Source organism: Halichondria panicea, chromosome 10 (genome assembly GCF_963675165.1).
Source record: "Halichondria panicea chromosome 10, odHalPani1.1, whole genome shotgun sequence".
Taxonomy (NCBI): domain Eukaryota; kingdom Metazoa; phylum Porifera; class Demospongiae; order Suberitida; family Halichondriidae; genus Halichondria; species Halichondria panicea.
In genome coordinates, this window is record NC_087386.1 from 5,306,066 (window position 1) to 5,328,000 (window position 21,935).

Genomic DNA, 21,935 nt, shown 5'->3' on the forward strand with positions numbered 1-21,935 from the left:
CAGCTCACAGAGGCAACAGCTACAACAATTAAAACTGCATGGCTCAATTGGATGTGCTACATGCATTCATTCCGGCAATTCGTATGCATTAGCACTGTGAATATCTTTCATGCAGGCATGTCGCAATGCAATGTAGCGAACGAAGAACAATTATTTTGATCTCTCTATAAACATGTATGATTAAAATTACTGTCTGGAAACAAGTGGTCACGTACGCGGTGCAAAATGCATGTTGCTTTGCTTACAACGTATTAGTTAGAAGTGTAATTTATAAGGGAATAATGAGACATAATTATCCAATGGATCGTCTTACATGCATGGCAAGCCAAAATTGTAAAGCGAGGTTCAGAAAAAGAGTTGTGTATTTAAATGGTATACCATTGTAGTGTTTTCTGGTTTAATTACCGGGCACCTCATAGGAAGAATGTTTTGTTTCGAGTGCTTTCAGTTTATATACAAATGCACTTGCAATTGTTGGAGTAATTGTATAATGTTATGCTATAAACTACATAATTATTTGCATTTGCAATTGTTGGCCTGTTTAGAGTGTTACAGAAGAGGCGCTTAATAGAATCAAAAGAGTATTGCATTTCCGCTTGTTTTCTTCCTTCAATTTAGAATGTGTGTAATAAATGTTTGCACTTCCAATTGTTGAGATAATTTATCAATAATTCAGTCACTTGCACATTTTTATTCACTCACAGATTACTATGGCTTGGGTATTTCTGGACAGGGTCGAGAGACAACTGATGGAGCCAGAAATGACCTGACAAGGCAGTATATCGACAGCGTTGGTGATACTAGTCCCCGTGTCTTTTTTTCTACAATTGAAGATAGAGTAGACTTCAACCATCCATTTTGCCTGGGATTCACCATGCTAACCACCAACTCATCAAATCCGGCACCACTATATATAATGTTAATTGTTGGCCCACCGGGACCCTTTCCACTAGTCGTATTCTCACTCGTAGTTGATAATGCTGGTGTGACCCTAACTTTCGATCAGGCTAACGTTACTTTTCCTGCTCCACAGTTTGCAAACGGTAAACCACATCAGCTGCAGATTTGTACTGATGGCACCATGGCAAGTCTTTATTCTAACTATGGGTTCATAGGCAGCCTTCCATTCGCAACTGGTTCCAGTACTGTTGATCTTTCCAACGCTATTATGTTCATATTGAGGAATGTAGTGACCAACGAGATTTTCGAGGTAAATATCTCGTATCTTGCTTTGCAAATTAAAATCATGCGCAATAATTATAGAGAGTTCAATTGTTATTACATGTAATTTTTCAATTGTTATTACATGTAATTTTTTCTAGGGAAGAGTACAACAATTGTATATGCAGCACAATGTCTTGATGTTCCTCAATCAGATGTAGCCGACGGTCGATCAGTGTGCCGCTCTTCCAAGAGATTGTATATACTCAAGCCACCCAGAATCTTTCGACAGTCTTTGTTCCAATTGGTCAACCTCCTCCTGCTACTCCTCCCACTCCCCCTCCTCTTATGGTAAAAAGTAGTATCCCATATCTGAGACCATGTATGCATATAGAGTATATAAGACGTCAGTTAAATGTATAGTCACAATTTATGATGTATTATGCATATACGTCAATGGCGAAGGCAGAGGAGGGCTGACGGAGCTAGAGCCCCCCCTTTGAGTTCTATATAAACTCCATCCTAAATAATTAAAGTTCTACTAGAATTAAGCCTGTAATTATGTTCGTACTGATAATTATGTAATACTCCATCTCTCTCACACACAGCAAACAGAACTGCCAACAAAGTGTGAAGACGTTGATGTTATCTGCTCAAGCTCAAAACATCTACTGAATTTCTCTCTCCTCCTCTTTATACTATTTTTAAACTAGCTCTGTACTCAAAGATAGCTATCATCCACATCCTCCCCTTTAGTAGTGTGTATAGTAGTTGTGTAAATTAATTATAGATCTAGTCATTTCTTGGAGGGGGCAGGGAAATATCTTTCATTGAAATTAAAGATAAATGTTTAATATAGATAAATGAATGTAGATTCTACAGTATTTAACTATAGAATAATAGGACTCATGCACTTAATAGCATAAAAACTGTAATAAAATGGTGTTGCAATGTATAGTTAATTGTGTTCAAGACATGGCAAGGTCTAATTACAGTGTCCTGTGATGACAAAGTAATAAGATGTACTAGAGTAAAGTACCAATCATCAGACGTCATCATAATTATGTCGGACACCAATATCTTCAAAACTACAAAAGATACAGACACGAGTCAAAGACCATTTTAAAGCTAATTTCTTTTCTCCAAATTGTGTAGCTATAGCTATACTGTGAAAATTGTTTGTTTTACAGCTGAATAAAACGCTGTCCAGTGGTTGCAATCGTCGGACACAAACCACGTAAGTTCGGACAGTGCTGATATTCTCACCAGTAAGAACTCTTGCGAAACTGTAAGAACTGAGGACTATAGCGGAACTCTTTAGCTAGATGCAGACCAAAATCACGCAATAATAACAATAATAGCATATGAAATACGCAATAATAAATAGCAATAGACTAATAGCAATAATAATTATAGCGCCAGATAAGAAATAGCATGCTATTATTTGAGTATCAGTATGAAATAACAATAATAGCGCCTATAAGAAATAGCATGCTATTATTTGAGTATCAGTATGAAATAGCAATAATAGCGCCTATAAGAAATAGCATGATATTATTTGCTAATAGCAAAAGATATGAAATTAGCAATAATAGCATAAATATTAGCATGCGCTAAAAGCCCTTAATGGGAAGTTTCCATATGACTAGATCTAATTAGATTTCTAAATATCATGTGGAAACTTCCTAAGATCATGTTAGCCATACTGCAATCTGAGTGGCTAAATTAAAGGAAGTGTTCTATTCAACTTATGTACTTACTTAGAAAATCATGTACTGTCACTTAGAAAAATCCTGTAGCAGATAAGAACATTCAAATCTGATTGGCTAGATACACAACTCACGGTTGCTATGATCTAAATAGTGTCGAATAGGATAGATTTTGTAATGGTATAATCAATTTTTCAAGCAAAAAACAGACATTGCAAATTGTGACGGCAACCTATAGTATAATTATAGATGCAAAATCAAGCAAGTACATGTACAGTAGATACAGTTTTTAATCGAACAATCTAGTATTTTGCACAAATTCCATTATTGACCACATTTTTCATGCAAACAAAATTTAAATGGTGAAATGCATGGCAATGGTTGAGAAACCGCAGTAGACACAAAAATTATAAAATAGTGTATATAAAGCAATCTACGTATATATGAGGCTAGCTGCCATGGTAACAGTCAGTGTAGTAGTTGACACACTTGAGTGTGTCCTTTCCTAGCCAGATCATAGGCAGTATTCCCAGCCTGTATAGTGGGTATGTGAGCAGTTAGTGTGGAAAATTAACAGTGGATCGAGACAGCAACACAATTACACATAATCCATGGTGATGAACACATAGACGATTAAAATCATGCACTGTGACTCACATTAGTCTTGATATTGACGTCAGCCTTGGCCTCCAACAACATTGTAACAACTTCACAGTGACCCTTGGCAGTATGCAATGCCGTCCAACCATTCTGTACACATCCAAATAATTTAAAGCAGACAAGCAGTAAGTCTCACCTTTTGTTGAATGTCAACTTGAGCCTTTTCAGCAATCAACAATTTCACTGCCCTCACATGACCATTCTGAGCAGCTACATGCAACGCAGTGGCTCCATAATTCTGTACAGATATTACACAATATCACTCATACAATATCGCATGACTATCTCACTAATGTCAGGGGATACACCAACTACCAGTGCTCTCTACACAAACATGACTAGCTCTGGTGTCTAATAGACCAGGTCAACAGAACATGGGGAGGCTCTGTGGCTAGTGGCCTCTAAGATGTGTGTACAGCTACATACACTCACCTCTTCGGGTACATCAACATTGGCCCCAGCATCGATTAGGAGCTCCATACATTTCTGGTGACCATTGAAACTGGCTGTCCAAAGAGGGGTCTTTCCCGACTGTACATGAGGAAAACAATGTAAATAGCATGTTGTGGGAAATTACACTCACCTCTTCGGGTACATCAACATTGGCCCCAGCATCGATTAGGAGCTCCATACATTTTTGGTGACCACTGAAACTGGCTGTCCAAAGAGGGGTCTTTCCCGACTGTACATGAGGAAAACAGTTAATGTATAGCATGTTGTGGGAAATGTGTTTGTACAACCATAGATTATTGAAGAGAGGGATTAGAAACACATAAGTAAATGCGTGGCCCATCCGTGTTATGGTTACGTTTCCTCCTTTTCTGCCTCCGTCACATGAAATTGACCTTTGTCCTATAATAACTTTAGTAAATACATCTTTAACAGCCAAAAAGACAGGCAGGAAGGTGACTAGCCAGAAAGAGACATGAGACAGGCAGGAAGGCTACTAGGATCAAGTTGGGCTACTAGCTTCCATTTGTGTTTCAAAAGTTAGTATTAGAGGAGCTCTTTGTCATTGTATGAAGGAGTCTACAGTGGGATCAGACGGAATATTAATAGAAGTTCAAGAACACCTCAACTCTCTTTTAAAATTATTGCAATTATTGTACTGTTTGTACTCATAATGTAAATACAGAAATAATTATGCAATTTCCTTGAATGTCCTCTTTGGTAGTCGTTCAGTGAACGTGCTACAGTCTGCCGATGTAAACCTGAAAAAGCATCATCAGATGCACACAATCTGAGATTAAACAATATCAGTTTGAGATAACCTTGGGTCTTCCAACTGACATTTTCGTCGTTTATTCTCTCATAACTTTCCCCCAAAAACTTGGCGACCCATTAGTATAACTAAAAATGAAGTGTAAAAAAGCACGTAGTAACATTAAAGGGTCACTTCTAGCCTATACACATTTGCTACTTCAACACCCACAAAATCCCGCAAGTGAAAGTCATGAGTGTGATCATAATAAACTTGACAGCAAATACTACCATGGAGAGTCAATCACAAAGTTGCTACATTGAAAGCACATACCACTGTGCTTGTCTCCAATCTCGAACAGGTTGTACTTCTTTTTGGAGAGATAAAAAAACCCACAATCCTCAACCAGTCAAGAAAAGCTCATGAAACTCCTTTAGTAGACACTTTCAGGTGAAGGTTACAACTATATATTAGGTAATATAATATAAAGAGCATAGTACTCGCTGACACGGCCCTGCCCCTGAGGCCAAGGCACTTCTCTGTCCTTCTAAAAAAAACTCCATGCTTCAGGTCGCCACAACAGTACTGCGTGGGCTAAGCGAAACACGAATGGGCCAGAATTTCACTGAGTCCAGGCATGCGTTTCCAATCCCAATCCCTCACTTCAATAATCTATGGTACAACAAAACCAACCTTGGTCTGAGTATTGACAGTAGGCTTGGCTGCTAAGAGGACCCTCACTATCTCATCATGTCCATTCTCACTGGCTGCATACAGAGCTGTCTGGTTGTCCTGTTATAGACCATAAACCATATAATTATATATCACAGCAACTAGACCAGCTAATTTTACACTCTCCACTACTCAGTCCACTCATACACAGAGGTGATAGTATACGCACACTCAACCATGGAATCAGCAGAGTACACAAACACCACCATGCAGCGTGACTCACATTAGTCTTGATGTTGACGCCAGCCTTTGCCTTTAACAACATTCTAACAACTCCACAGTGACCCTGGTGACTGGCAATGTGCAATGCCGTCCAACCATCCTGTACACATCTAAATAATTTTAAGCACACAAGCAGTAAATCTCACCTTATTTTGAATGTCAACCCTAGCCTTTTCAGCAATCAACAATTCCACTGCCCTCACATGACCATTATAAGCAGCTACATACAACACAGTGGTTCCATCCTGTACAGAGTCAAGATAGTCATGCACTCATCACAGACACACTCATTATACAATATCACATGACTATCTAATGCTTCATTGACATCATCTGCATAATGTCAATGAAAGCACCGCGGGTGCTGATGCCTCGGTGGAGGTATCAAAGCAACATAACATAAGCAATTATATCTGATCATGATGAATATTTTTTTGCATTAATTGCATGCTAGGCAGAATCCAGAATCACAGGGAACTCAAAGGGTGGGTAATGATCGACGATAATTGTTGTTAAAAACGATCTATGCCAAAATTCCAAGTCTAAAATTATAATAGCTGCATCAGCAGAGCTTTGCAGCTCTCTTCTCACTCTTGCAGCCAAGCGTTCTAGCTAGTGCAGAGCTAACTACTAAATAGAGTAGCAACACTCCATGGACAAGATTTGCTACGCACTCTTCTGAAAAGGCATCAAGTAAGCAAAACTAGGCATAACTCGAGAACTATGCAAGCATCATTTTGCAAATCCACGACTAAAATCGAAAACATGACTAGAAGCCTATAGAAACTCTTACTTGCATTTTATTGATCCTTGAGCAGCTGTAGCAGTCTACACAGATCAGACACACAGACACACATATACACACAAAAACATACCTATACCGTATACCTCGCTTGCACATATGCGCACCGAGGCATAACAACATTCTAACAACTCGACATGCAGTTACCCTGGTTACTGGCAATGTGCAATGTCGTCCAACCATTCTGTACACATCCAAATAAGCAAACAAGCAGTAAATCTCACCTTTTGTTGAATGTTAACTTTAGCTTTTTCAGCAATCAACAATTCTACTGCCCTCACATGACCATTCTGAGAAGCTACATACAACGCAGTGGTTCCAATCTGTACAGAGTCAAGATATAGTGTGAGCAGGTGAACCATCACTCATCACAGACCCACAAACTATACAATATCACATGACTATCTACACTAATGTTACCAACTACCAGTTCTCACAAACATGACTAGCTCTGCATGGTGTCTAATGGACTAGGTCAACAGAAAATGGGTGGCTAGTGGCCTCTGAGATGTGTGTACAGCTACTTACACTCACCTCATTAGGTACATCAACATTGGCCCCAGCATCGATTAGGAGCTCCATACATTTCTGGTGACCATCAAAACTGGCTATCCAAAGAGGGGTCTTTCCACACTGTACATAGGACGAAAACAATGTAAACAGGAAATGTGTTAGTACAACAAAACCAACCTTGGTCTGGGTGTTAACTATAGCCTTGGCTCCTAAGAGGACCCTCACTATCTCATCATGTCCATTCCCACTGGCTGCATACAGAGCGGTCTGGTTGTTCTGTTAGACAATAAACCATATAGTTATACATAATAATTGCAACTGGACCAGCTAATTGTACACTCTCCACTACTCAGTCCACTCATACACGTACACAGAGGTGACAGTATACACACACTCAACCATGGAATCAGCAGAATACACAAACACCACCATGCAGCGTGACTCACATTAGTCTTGATGTTGACGTCAGCTTTGGCCTCCAACAACATTCTAACAACTCTATAGTGACCCTCCTTACTGGCAATGTACAATGCTGTGGCTCCATTCTGTACACATCCAAATAATTTTTGGCAGACAAACATTAAATCTCACCTTTTGTTGAATGTCAACTTTAGCTTTTTCAGCAATCAACAATTGTACTGCCCTCACATGACCATTCTGAGAAGCTACATACAACGCAGTGGTTCCAATCTGTACAGAGTCAAGATATAGTATGAGCAGGTGAACCATCACTCATCACAGACCCACGAACTATACAATATCACATGACTATCTACACTAACGTTACCAACTACCGGTTCTCACAAACATGACTAGCTCTGCATGGTGTCTAATGGACTAGGTCAACAGAAAATGGGTGGCTAGTGGCCTCTGAGATGTGTGTACAGCTACTTACACTCACCTCATTAGGTACATTAACATTGGCCCCAGCATCGATTAGGAGCTCCATACATTTCTGGTGACCATCAAAACTGGCTATCCAAAGAGGGGTCTTTCCACACTGTAGATAGGAGGAAAACAATGTAAACAGGAAATGTGTTAGTACAACAAAACCAACCTTGGTCTGGGTGTTAACTATAGCCTTGGCTCCTAAGAGGACCCTCACTATCTCATCATGTCCATTCCCACTGGCTGCATACAGAGCGGTCTGGTTGTTCTGTTAGACAATAAACCATATAGTTATACATAATAATTGCAACTGGACCAGCTAATTGTACACTCTCCACTACTCAGTCCACTCATACACAGAGGTGACAGTATACACACACTCAACCATGGAATCAACAGAGTACACAAACACCACCATGCAGCGTGACTCACATTAGTCTTGATGTTGACGTCAGCTTTGGCCTCCAACAACATTCTAACAACTCTATAGTGACCCTCCTTACTGGCAATGTACAATGCTGTGGCTCCATTCTGTACACATCCAAATAATTTTTGGCAGACAAACATTAAATCTCACCTTTTGTTGAATGTTAACTTGAGCCTTCGCTGCAATTAAAACTTTCACTGCTCTCACATGACCATTCTGAGCAGCTACATACAACGCAGTGGTTCCATCCTGTACATAGTCAGATCCACTCATTACACAATATCACTCATACAATATCACATGACTATATATACACTAATATGTCAGGGTACGACACAGTTTTTTAATTGAATTTCACAGTTTACCGCGACAAACTAGACTTGTAAAACGCTTGTACCTGACTGTTTAGCTACCGTAGAAACTGGATTATTAGCACATGCATGCATGCGTTCAGCTCTATATACGAGAATGCACCTATAATTATAATGCAGTCATTTTCGAGCCCCACTCAGTAACCGGTGAGTAACCCTAACATATCACTATTTTCAGAATTTCATGAAGTGCTAAAAATAGAAATTTCTATTTTTAGCAAATTACACTAGCTGTTAACAACCACCTCCGAATAAAGGCCAGTTGCTATAATAACGGCCAGGCACCCAGGTCCCAAATGAGCAGTTTGTGTACAAAATAACCTCTCAACAAAGGCCACCTCTATAAAGGCCAAAACATTGTTCCCCAAAAGTGTCCGTTATAGAGGGGGGGCTCCACTGTAGTTCACATTTGTTTGAATTCTGCTATTTTGCTGTTGCATGCTCTCTCTTGTTTTATACGCCCTTGGTATTATATTACAGTTCATTTTACAACATTTAAGGAACTGGAACAAAAGGGTCCAAGTCTACCTCATCTATGTCTCACATTCTCTCAGCATGATCAGACGAGAGTCCCTCCAGATTAATATAGCTACATGCACTGTAAAAGCTAGAGATAAACAAAACAAACCTTGGCTGTTGACATAATCGAATAAATAGATCTTTATATCCCATTGCTATGTTGTTGCCATGCAGCATAATGCACTGCTGAAAGTCATATTGCACTGACCACAAAGTCATAATGCACTAACCACAAAACGCCCCTTTGGCACATTAGACAGACAATTAATTATCATGAGAAATAACAAGTATCAAATAAGTAAAGCCATGCAGGAATGTTCAGCACTGCTGGACTGGACTCTGGAGCTTCTTCTTTGCAACCTTTTAACCATGCACGTTTTAAAATTGTTCAAGGTTCATTTTGTGGAAGAGTCTGTGTTCCTAGACCTAGTTCTCGACCTCGTGATGCATGCCAATTCTGTTTCACCATAGCACTAGAAGCGGCTCTTTTTGCTGGGGCTTGAGCTGTTTTGCAGCAGTGTCGAGGCGAGCTTCTTGGCTTGACCGCGGAGGGCTGTTGAGCAGAAGTTACACTGAGATCGAGAGTAGTGGGGTGGGGCTGTTTCTTCGCAGCATGCAGTAAGTGGGGTGGGGCTGTTTCTTTGCAGCAGTAGTGGGGTGGGGCTGTTTTGCAGTGGTTCAGCGTTGGGACTCCAACAATTTTGTGTCAAGCCATTTGTCGGTCATGTCAATCTTATACGCTGCAGATACTGGAGTCTAGAAGAGAGAAGAGAGCTGTGTCTAGAGTTGTCTCTGTCATCTTTTTGTGCAGTTTATATTGTGTTACTAAGACAGTGTTATGTTGCTATGCCCTCGGGATATAAACTAGTTATAACACGTGCACTCGGGATGCATGGCATATATTACACTCACCTCGTGCTTCAGTGCAGTATATTCCATATCCCTTGTGCCCGTGTTATAACTATAACATAAAAACCGGAGGAGTGATCAGTTTATATAGAAGCAACATGCATACTGTAGAGGATCACTTCAGCTGCGATCTACCTTGAATAAAGGTCACGTGTAGAGCTAGTCAACATGCAAGTCCAAGCTTCTTAGCTTTTGCTTGCTTTTACAAAGACGCTTTAACATCGAAATCTGCCACTATTAATTTACTTGTTGCCCAGTGAGTGGGCAGATCAAAGCAATCCAGTGCTCAGTATATGGCATGTTGGCATCACTGCCATGGCTACCATATATTGCACTGCATTATATGGCATAATGCACTGGATTATATGCACATGCAGTAGATTTCTTTAAGAAATATCCATTTTGGGACTGATGCCCCACCATCCAACCCAATAACTCATTTGGTTCCTTTTATAGGCTACTACCTTTATAACTACTAGTGGGAAGAAAACCTAAAAAATTTACTATGGAATTCAGCAAAACTAATGAATACACTAAATTCCTTCAAAACACATGTATTTTAGCCAACAATAATTTCATCATTTGCATAGGTAAATTAAATCTAAGCTAGCTATAGCTATAGAAAATTGCTGGAGAGATATGGAGGAAGTAACAGCAACTTTTGAATACTGCTCTGTCTTCTTATGGCGCTTACTTGCAGGGGGCATGTTCTCTTTTGCCATTTCTTGTAAGTAATCGTCTTGGAAGATTTGTTCAGCTTCAGGGGATATCCAGTCCAAAATATCGTCACTTATAATTCGCTGGTCGTCAGGAATGGTCCACCAGTCGATCTCTAGCTCCTCCGTAGCTGCTGTAAATCTTTGACTGTTGTTATGGAGGCATAGTTTGACGTCATCCGTTGTTATGGAAGCACCAATCAGAAGAGTTGACGTCATAGCGTTTGGGCAACAAGTTAACTTGTTGCAATTGCTATCCATGCTGTAAACGCAAGCTATGGCATCCAGATGAGCAGGCTCATAAATTACTAACAGACAGACAAACAAATAAACAAACAAACCAACGGACTACTATACCCGCTGGCCACCCACGCGCGCCTCGGATAATTAGCTGATAAATTTTCACTAATATCCTTTGCATAATTGGAAAAGCGATTCAATTTAAGTACAAATAACCTGCAGTTGAGCTAGTCTCATGAATCAGCCGCCCTTCTTTTGGGAAGAGCGTCTGAGCACTCTTGTCATGAGGTCAATTCAAAATGAAATGTTGATTGCTCACAAAACCAATGGAATGTAATCAAATTTGTATTTTATGCCCCCATGTATACAGTGCAACAACCAAAGAGAGTAGAACTTTTAATTTTTTATGCTTTTGTGAATATCTTCTAAACTAAATGTGATTGGATCAATTTGAGTGCAGGTACTGAAAGTTCAACTATTGGCGTTTCCATTGGACCACCACCTGTTACATCATATGACATCATCATTCCAAAATGGCTGTTAGAATATGTGTACATTGAAAATATGTTAGGCATGAAACTATCTTATATGTTTGAGTTAAGATCTGAAATTTGTTGTGCAAGTACATCATTACCTTGTGCAACGTTTGAGCTCCAACAGAGGTGCAGGCTACTGGTAGGTTCTGAGATACACAGAATTTTGTAAATTTATAGTAGCAAATGTGTTAGGCATTTATTTTTTGAGTTTATGCTAGTTTAAGGTCTGATTTTTGAGGAGCATGTACTACAATAGTATACTTTTCACTGTACTAACTTACAGGAGCTAGACCAGTCTCTTCTTTGCTAGAGCGGCTCTTCTTGCCCAAAATGGTGATTTTAGCTGATTTTTTTGGTTTTTGTTGTGTAGTAATGTAATTTGCCACGCCCCTGTGACACATTATGACTGACCAACTGTGTGTAGTTGTCAGGTAGACATCACATGAACTTGGATGTAGCAAATAACGACAAGATGATTTGTGATGTCACAAATCAATGAATATCATTGCTTACGTCAGAAAAAGCAGTAAAAAGCATCAAAACGAAGCAAAATCACCATTTTTGACTAGAAGGGCTGCTCTAGCAAAGAAGAGACTGGTCTAGCTCCTGTAAGTTAGTACAGATGAAAAGTATACTATTGTAGTACATACTCCTCAAAAATCAGACCTTAACTAGCATAAACTCAAAAAATCAATGCCTAACACATTTGCTACTATAAATTTACAAAATTCTGTGTATCTCAGAACCTACCAGTAGCCTGCACCTCTGTTGGAGCTCAAAAGTTGCACAAGGTAATGATGTACTTGCACAACAAATTTCAGATCTTAACTCAAACATATAAGATAGTTTCATGCCTAACATATTTTCAATGTACACATATTCTAGCAGCCATTTTGGAATGATAATGTCATATGATGTAACAGGTGGTGGTCCAATGGAAGCGCCAATAGTTGAAGTTTCAGTACCTGCACTTAAATTGATCCAATCACATTTAGTTTAGAAGATATTCACAAAAACGTAAAAAATCAAAAGTTCTACTCTCTTTGGTTGTTGCACTGTATTTGTTAATTGTTAATAATTGTACAAATCATCAAGCGCAGGCATCTCTCAAGATCAACACATGCTCAATCTATTTGTTTTGCCTGTGGTGCTAACTCTGTGCCCCAAGGACCCCAGTTCTTTGTTGCCTCCAAATTCATCACCTAGCTGGACTTCTGCAATCTGATTGGTCAAGACGGAATTCAGTCTTGGCAACTAAAATTGTGTCTTCCCAAAAGAAGGGCAGCCGATTTATGAGACTATACAGTTGAGCATGCATGCGCTTAAAATAAAGATACGCTTATATATATAGTAAATACGCTTATAGTCGAGTCTTACTGCTGGAAAAGAAGGCATGCAGAGTTGCAACTTTATAATCTTGGGCTGCTACTTCAGCATGGCTTTTGTCAGTATTGATTGTCTCGCAGCAGGAATGGTAGCTGCTAACTGTTCTGATTCTATTGATAGTATGTGTTTGTACAACAAAACCAACCTTGGTCTGAGTGTTGACTGTAGCTTTGGCTGCTAAGAGGACCCTCACTATCTCATCATGTCCATTGTTACTGGCCCAGTAAACAGCAGTCCAACTATCCTGTAGATCGAGACAATAGCATCTACAAACTAACACCCCTATAAAATAGTCTATAGTAGAGTGTATTCCCCTCACCTTGTCTGCCTGGTTGGGATCAGCCCCACACTCCAGTAACTCCAGAACCACACCCACGTTACCCGTCCTACAAGCATCCAGAAATGCCTGAGAAAAAACATGCTATCAGTAACACACCCAAAATATAAAATTGTATGTGCATGCACATATTGTTAAAGCCAATAGGCCTAGGGTTGGCACTATAATTATACTTCTGTAGCTTTTTAGCACTTTTCACGTATATAGTTACATCTCTGCAGGGAAGGCTGAAAACTGACTACACAGCTATTTTGTAGAGCTATATTTGTATAATTAGAGATTTAAAAAACGTTCACATGCATATACATTTCTAAAGTGCACTATATATATATATATATAATTATTATCGCATTTTACTGCAAATGAGTAACTAAGGTTCTTGAGAAGCTTTTCCTCTTTGTACAAGTGATATTCTACAATCAGTTTCCAAACAACTAATTGGCCATGGGCATTTTTCTCAGATTTTCGATCTCTTTCACGAGGCACATGACAGGGTTTGAAATAACAGTCTGACATCTGACAAAATCCGGTCATTATGTGCACGTGACAGATCATTGCACGTGTTAGTCAGACATTTTGTCAGAGCATACATGTATGTAGAGCTAGCCAGTTTGGGTTAGCTATTTAGCACTCCCTTGTCGGAGTTCTAGTAGCTCAGTCAGAACAAGAAGTGTGGAGAAATGGATCAGTGAAAATGACCAAGAATTACAAATTGCCTCATGGATGTAGTTAGCTAGCTGAGAGCAAGCAAACTATCTGAAGTTCTTAGTTTGTTCTTTCACTTTGGTTGGTGGGTCTCTCTCTACAAAGTTTCATGATAAGCTATCAGGCCTAAGAAACTTGAATGAGTTTATTGATGGCTCAAGGAATACTCGAGCGTCCAACTTAATTTCTCATTTTCGGGAAAAGACTATGCATGGCCCAAGATATTTTGTCAACCAAAATAGACTTTGAAGATCATGCTGCCAGCCTCATGCACAAGATCAAAAACCAATTAATGAATGCATGCATGTGTGCCTAATTTTGAATATAGAAATTATAAATTGTATGGCCAACTTTATGTTGATTGCATGTCCGAGCAAAATTCGGATCAAAACAATAATTGGACTGACATTAATTTTCGACAGTCATGCTAATATTTTTAGCGCGAGCCCTGCATGACTTGTCAGGCTCTACTCAGAGGAGGTTCGACAGGGTCAAAAGGAAAGTATAATAACATTAGAAAATTATTGCATACTGCATTCCTGACCTTTAGACGTACCCAATGCGTACTGCAATCCTGACCTTTGGACCCAATGCGTTAGTATAGTTAACACGCATAACGCAAACTATATTATTTTTGATTTTAAAGGCACATTTATTTCTATAAGAAGCTTTTTTTTATGTAAAAGAACTATAAGGCTTAGTCTAAGCACGTTTTTGAAGGCTGTTAATGTCTGTCAGCACTGCATGCTATATATACTTCATGCGTTTTATAAACGTTGGTCAAAATGGGCGTGGTGTAGAGTTCAAAAGGTGGAATTTCTCGCTTCCTACCGCTGAGGTACATCGAATTGATCGTTATTATTGAATCAAGAGAACTGATCAAAATGATAAAAGATCAGATGAAATAGCAATAGGTGGATCTCCATGGAGCACGTGATTAATTCATTAATGACCTTTTGACCCTGTCAAACCTCCTCTGGGCTCTACTTCTGTTACCTAGAAAATTCCGCATGACTATTTGAGAGGCTCGGGGTTGTCCTCAATCTCAAAGAGAGCGGCCAGTTATCGAGAAACACATTGTGACTATACTGCATGGAAACAGAAAAATCTGTGACAGAGTGTCTTCCAAGTTATTGTCTTCCCATTTTCATATGTTGCACTCAGGTACACTCTGTCTAGTTATTGTCTTCCTGCCTATAATCTACTCTATTATAGCCTGTTGCACTCCAATCAGTTACTCTGTATTCTTCCAAGTTGCCAAGCTGTCGTCTAGATTCTCATCTGTTGCTTCTAGTATATCGTTATATATCGTTATATGTGCATGTGAATTACTAGATACTGTATAAATGAAAGCACTGCAGGTGCTGATGCCTCGGTGGAGATGCCAAAGCATAAAGCTACTAATAGCTTTTATACACACATTATATATCATGATGAACATTTAATTTTGCTGCATGCAAACTCAAGGAATGGGTAATGATCGACCATGATTATTGTTATGCCTCGGTGCGCATGCGCAAGCAAGGTATACGGTAGTGTGTTTGTGTGTCTGTGTGTGTGTCTGTGTGTGTGTGTAGACTGTTACAGCTGCTCAAGGATCAATGAAGTGCAAGTAAGAGTTTCTATAGGCTTCTAGCCATGTTTATACTTGGATTTTAATTCGTGGATTTGCAAAATAATGCTTCGTTCTCGAGTTATGCCTAGTTTTTCTTACTTGGAATGCTATTGCAGCCTTTTCAGAAGAGCACGTAGCCAAACTTGTTTACCAAGTGTTGCTACTCTACTTCAAATTAATCTTATGTTTCATGGATTTTCCGGGTCATATTTTTGCAGAATGCCCAAAAAAATTAACCAATTAGTGGTCAGGTCAGAGGTCAGAATAGCCATGTGATCTAGCAAAATGTTGTAATGTTTTGCTAAAGTGACTTTTTGTGGTGTGTTGTGACTCTGTTTGTGGTTTTATAATGATATTCATCAATTTTTTTTCTTTTTTTGCTTGCCACCCTGGTCTGTTTTTGGAGATTAAAAGTCCGTGAAACATAAGATCAATTTGGTGTGGCCTTAGTAGTTAGCTTTGCACTAGAACGCTAGCTATTGGTAGCTGCAAGAGTGAGAAGAGAGCTGCAAGGCTCTGCTAATGCAGCCATTAATTTTAGACTTGAACTTTTGGCATTGATCTTTTTTAACAACAATCATGGTCGATCATTACCCACTATTTCAGTTTGCACGCAGCAAATTAATTGTTCATCATGTCATAGTTATGTGTATTAGTAGCTTTATGTTATGTAGCTTTGGCATATCCACCGAGGCATCAGCACCTGCGGTGCTTTCATTGAAAACAATCGATGCCAAAAGTTTAAGTCTAAAGTTACTGTTACTGACTGCATCAGCAGAGCCTTGCAGCTCTCTTCTCACTCTTGCAGCTACCAATAGCTAGTGCATGTTCTAGTGCAAAGCTAACTACTAAGCAGAGTAGCAACACTTGGTGAACAAGTTTTGCTACAGACTCTTCTGAAAAGGCATTCCAAGTAAGCATTATTTTGCAAATCCATGAAGTAAAATCCAAGAAAAAATGACTAGAAGCCTTTTACTTGCATCTTTGAGCAGCTGTAGCAGTCTACACATGCACACACAAGCACGTGCACACATGCAGACACACAAACACACTATCGTACAGGGTTTCATCCAGGATTAAAAGTTTGGGATGGAAGTTAGAAAAGGAACTGTGTGCATCACCGAAAAAATTTGAAGCCACGCCCACTTCCGGTCACCACACCCCCTATATTGTTTGTTGTTCCTATTAGCGATGTACTCCTGGCAATGTGCATTGACATGTAACTTGGTATTGGTTTGAAATTGTGGACTGTATCTCCTCCTCCTATTTTCCCCTCTCTTTTGGGGGGAAGCTTCCCCCCCCACTAGATGAAACCCTGCCGTATGCCTCGCTTGCGCATGCATACCGAGGAATTATGACACATAAAAGACATAGATCTATTTATGAGAAGCTTATGAGAAGCTACTATTTATGAGAAGCCTACTATTTATGAGAAGCTTATAAGAAGCTAATATAGCTGCAACCATAGTTAATAAATAGACTCTGGTCCTTTGAAGATCAGAAGAAAACAAGGATTTAAACATCACTATAACGCCTGACAGGGCTCGCGCTAAAAATATTAGCATGACTGTCAAAATGTCAGTCTAATTAATGTTTAATGTTTTGATCCGACAACATTTAACTTGGCTCTAACATGCAATCAACATAAATTTGCCGTTAATACAATTTCTATATTCAAAATCAGATAATTACAGGCACACAATCATTAGTTCTTGTGTATGAGACTGGCAGCATGATCTTCGAAGTTGGACGCTCGAATATTCTTTGAGCCAGCAATAAACTCGTTCAAGTTTCTTAGGCCTGCAGATGATAGCTTATCATGAAACTTTGTAGAGAGAGACCCACCAGCCAGAGAGAGAGAATAAACTAACAGTTCGCTTGCTCTCAGCTAGCTAAATACATTCAATGTACAGCCACGAGGCAATTTGTAATTCTTTGGCATTTTCACTGATCCATTTATCCACACTTCTTGTTCTGAGCTACTAGAACTCTGACAAGGGCTCTTACTAGTGCTAGAATAGCTAACCCCTAAGCGATCTCTGGCTAGCTCTACATGTATGCTCCCACAAAATGTTTGACTAACACGTGTAATGCTCAGTCATGTATACACATAATGATCGGATTTTGCCATGTGTCAGACTGTAATTTCGAGCCCTGCCTGAATAACTTCTATACTACCCCTGGGGGCTTCTAAATCATGTGGAAACTTCCTAAACAGTGCATGCCGGTCTAAGTATTAGTTAATGCACAGTGTAGAGGGTTTTTATTTTTATGACAGTAAACCTCCCGACCACGAGGGCGTAGCCCGAGGGAGAGGTGTGGTTTACTGTCATAAACCCCGAGGCATGCACTGTGCATTTACTGATATATTTCCCATCTGATTGGCTGACTGGTTGCTATGCATCCAGCCTATGTAAGCTTGCACGACTACCACATACAGTATATACCCCTCAATAAAAAGTTCCTGTTCCGTTTGTGTAAATGCACCGTTCCCGTTTAAACACATAAAAAAACACGCAACACACCTAACCCTCTCGCTGTTCTTTTGCTTTTGCTCAAAAACTATTAGAAGAGGTGAAGAGGTATAATTACATGTTATTATTATTGATTGCAATTGTTGACAGAATTGAATTCCACACAGTCATTATAGGAGAGGAGCTGAATGGAAACTGAAGCCTATCTGATGGCTTGATGAATAATCTTCAACGATACTGAAGCAACTGCATGTTATTTAGATGGCCTGTAGTCAAACAGTGGGAGCAAACCTTTGTCAAAGGAACAGAGTAAGAGAGAATTTAAGCACAGACAGTAGTATCTAAACAAGCAGAAAGTGTATATCTATCTATAACTGAGAACTGAGAAAAGACTTGTGTACATATATCTTGTTACCAGACTTGTGTACATGTACATGTAGCCTCGATTCAAGGCCGATTAAAATACGGCCTGGTACCTATTGCAGGGGTGATAGTGCGCATGCGCTTCAAATTACCCAGAATATGGGTAATCGTACTACGAACGTAAAACCTTAGTAAATTACACAGGAAATTAGTCCGTTTACTAAGAATATGTTCCATAATACTTTATCTCTATGACTGAGTTCTGTAAAGCTGTGGCTTATGCCGTCTATTGCGTTGGTCTAGAAGGCTTGAACACTAGTTTTAAGACAGAAGAGGCTCTCATCTACGTCTAGGATGGTCCTATAGGCCGGGTTGTCTTTGCAAGTAGCAGTTTGAGGTACCATACACTTCCCATAGCCTGTACAGATCCAAGGTAAGACATCCTGACCATACAACCGTCATAGAGGGTAGATGAGAGCCTCTTTTGGCCTCAGACTAGTGTGAAAGCCTTCTGGAACAACACAATAGAGAGCTAAGCTGATGTACAAAGATAGAAAATACCGTATAGCGGGTAATTTTCGGGGGACAAAATATTCGTGGTTCAGCAATATTGAGACATTTCGTGGGTAATATTTTCGTGGTTGGAGCTTGCACTGCAGGTAAAGGTAGGCGAGGTCGCTTCATTCGTGGGTAAAATATTCGTGGTCAGACCTCCAACCACGAAAACCACGAAGATTTTCCCGACGAAAATTACACGCTATACGGTAGATGAGAGAAAGAAAAGGGGATTACCCAGATTCTGGAGAATAAACTAACGCATGCGCACTATCACCATGCAATAGGTACCAGGCCGTATTTTAATCGGCCTGGAATCGAGGCTAATGTACATGCATCTACAGTAGAACCTCGATTATCCGGACACCTTGGTTCCAGAAGCAGGCCGGATAAGTGAATATGCCGGATAATCGAATAGATAAACCACGCCTTGATCCACCCACTTTATTGATAAACAGCAGTGCCACCACATGGTTGTTTGCGCATGCGCAGAAGATAAGCAGGCATGTCTCCATGGTAACAGATGCAACGCGCATGCGCGTTTGAGGGACACGCCCATTTTCTGATCTGATAACAAGAAAACTGCCAAGCCGGATAATTGAGGTTCTACTGTATTGCTATCTTGGTATCATTGTTGTGTTTTGTGGCTTATCAGCATACCAGGATCTCAAGACTGAGAAGTAAGGATTCTCTATAAGATTGTGGGGATGAGCGCGCATGCGAATTACATCCACAGGAATAATTAAAGGGTGTGTCTGCGAAGAGATCAAGTTCACAAATGGCTACTATAGCTAGCTGCTTTAACAGTTCTTTCTGACTCTTGTAGCTAACAAAAACCTAGCGCTTTATAGTGCAAGGCTAACTCATACGTTGAATAGAAAGTTTGTGCAAACAGATGATGCTATGAAAGATTCTGAAGAGACTGCGACAGCCTTTAATGTGAGTCAAACTAGCCATAACTCGAGAAAGAAGCTTTAGTTTGCTAATCCACGAATCAAAATCCAAGAGAACGTGGCTAGAAGCCTATATAGAAGCTGTTAGTTTTCGTCGCATTGCAACCGCTGAAGTTACAGCTGGAATACACACACACACACACACACACACATACACACAGTCAGCTTTACCGTATCCCTCGTGCAGCTACGCCTCGAGGCATAATAATAGCTGGTTACTTTTAAGTAATAGCAATAAACACTGACAATGCACATTTGATACCTCCACCCACTCACTCACGTACCATCCTGGGGTGCTGTAGACACAACTTTCTGAGTGAGACAATCACTTCATCAACTGATGGTCTCCGTTGAGGTCGGTCATGGAGGCAGCGAACAACAAGAGGATAAAGAGCGTGTTTCTTCCCCATTTTGTCCCCATGGACAGCAGTGCTTCGACACATGAGCTCTTCCTTTCCCCTCCTAGAGTTGCGAAAACTATGAGGTACATTGCAGACTTTAGGGAAATCACCGATAACAGTGTGAATGATGAGATGACCGAATGAGAAGATGTCCAGCTTGGTAGTGTAGATGGGCCGTTCCCCGTGACACTCGGGAGGCATGTAGGTTGGATTTCCTGGGGTAGCAGTCAAAACAAGATTCAATCTCTGGTCCAGATATCTGGACACACCCAGGTCTCCGATCTTGGCAGTGAGGTCCTCAGTGAGCAGGATATTGGGAGCAGTGAGGTCACGATGGATGAGGGGAGGAGTCAGAGAGTGAAGATAGTGAAGGCCCTTGGATATATCATACAGGATATGGATTATAGTGGCGATATTCGTGTTTCGATGGGTTTCAATAAATTTGGCCAAGTCGGAATGAAGCCTCTCCATTATTAGACTGATGTCATTCTTATCGCGGCCGTAATGGACTCCAACAAAACTAACTATGTTGGGGTGATGTAAAACACTCATAATATGACATTCATTTCTGAACTTTGTTACAATGCTCTCCCTCTGTCCAAGGGATCGCTCTTGGAGCAATACGTTATGTATCTTCTTAGCAATGCAGTGTCTTCCATTCACCGTCACTCTAAAGACACAGCCATAAGCCCCTGCGCCAGCTTTGTTCTCCTCTAGATCCAATCCTTCCACCTGGACCACCAGAGCATCAAGGTCACTTCTTGTAGCCATTTGTAGCTTGACATAGGGCCAGGGGCACGTAGAAGACACGTCCTACTGCGCATGTAGGACCAGAAAGCCAGAAATTGGAAAAAGCGGAAGTGAAGGTTAAATGAGTGGGCGTAGCAGGGCAATGCATTCCAAGGTTAACCCTTGACTTTGCACAGATGTAATGAGATGCTCTTGCCTGATCACTCTACTAGTATGTTAGTAAGTAGAGAGCTGGCCAGCCTAGTTTTAAGAGTCAGGTAAGTAGACTCTTCATTGTCTGCAGTATAGAGCTAGCTACTTGCACATGTCTGCAGTAATTATGTCTGTACACTGAGCTAGATTTAGTATGATTATCATAATTATTTTAAGGTGTGTTAATTCAGCCAGTCACCTAACTCCTACTTATACTGACTCCCCAATTTATTGTCCTGAGGTTATTTGGCTCTACTGAACACGCCGAGCCACTTTTCTGACTTTCTGAGAGCCATGAATCATGGCTCTCAGAAAGTCAGAAAAATGGTTCGAGAACGGGAACTGGAATAATTATGTTCAGTCCTGGTCTATAGACAAGTATCAGCCAATAAGTTATGTATACTGGAACTTGCTGAGAAACTTTTCTGACTTTCCGAGAGCAGTGATTCGTTAACGGGAACCCTGAATATATTCAGTGATACTCAAATTTACAATTTTGAGGTTACTTTAATCGACTGGAACTTGCTGAGCAACTTTTCTGACTTTCCGAGAGCTGTGGTTCGTTAACGGGAACCCTGAAAAATAACATATTCAGTGC

The 21,935-nt window shown here is 40.1% G+C and overlaps 1 protein-coding gene across 2 annotated transcripts in view; it reads right to left on the reverse strand.

Annotated features, from left to right (window-relative positions):
* The window catches only part of LOC135342592 (ankyrin-3-like), a 40,115-nt gene extending 18,884 nt beyond the window's left edge, over positions 1 to 21,231 (reverse strand). Inside the window, exons 1-20 of one of the 2 annotated variants that reach the window (XM_064539364.1) lie at positions 20,279 to 21,231; positions 13,312 to 13,398; positions 13,138 to 13,236; positions 8,466 to 8,564; positions 8,321 to 8,419; positions 8,058 to 8,156; positions 7,902 to 8,000; positions 7,592 to 7,690; positions 7,447 to 7,545; positions 7,178 to 7,276; positions 7,022 to 7,120; positions 6,712 to 6,810; positions 5,832 to 5,930; positions 5,687 to 5,785; positions 5,425 to 5,523; positions 4,114 to 4,212; positions 3,963 to 4,061; positions 3,667 to 3,768; positions 3,528 to 3,620; positions 3,115 to 3,404 (exon numbers count right to left, since the gene is read on the reverse strand). In XM_064539364.1, the coding sequence (XP_064395434.1) occupies positions 3,339 to 3,404; positions 3,528 to 3,620; positions 3,667 to 3,768; positions 3,963 to 4,061; positions 4,114 to 4,212; positions 5,425 to 5,523; positions 5,687 to 5,785; positions 5,832 to 5,930; positions 6,712 to 6,810; positions 7,022 to 7,120; positions 7,178 to 7,276; positions 7,447 to 7,545; positions 7,592 to 7,690; positions 7,902 to 8,000; positions 8,058 to 8,156; positions 8,321 to 8,419; positions 8,466 to 8,564; positions 13,138 to 13,236; positions 13,312 to 13,398; positions 20,279 to 21,166 (2,721 nt within the window). In that variant the 5' untranslated portion in view covers positions 21,167 to 21,231 and the 3' untranslated portion in view covers positions 3,115 to 3,338. Of the gene's footprint in view, positions 1 to 3,114; positions 3,405 to 3,527; positions 3,621 to 3,666; positions 3,769 to 3,962; positions 4,062 to 4,113; positions 4,213 to 5,424; positions 5,524 to 5,686; positions 5,786 to 5,831; positions 5,931 to 6,711; positions 6,811 to 7,021; positions 7,121 to 7,177; positions 7,277 to 7,446; positions 7,546 to 7,591; positions 7,691 to 7,901; positions 8,001 to 8,057; positions 8,157 to 8,320; positions 8,420 to 8,465; positions 8,565 to 13,137; positions 13,237 to 13,311; positions 13,399 to 20,278 lie in introns of those variants that run through there. The other variant, XM_064539363.1, reaches the window with a different exon arrangement.
* Positions 21,232 to 21,935: the final 704 nt, after the last annotated feature.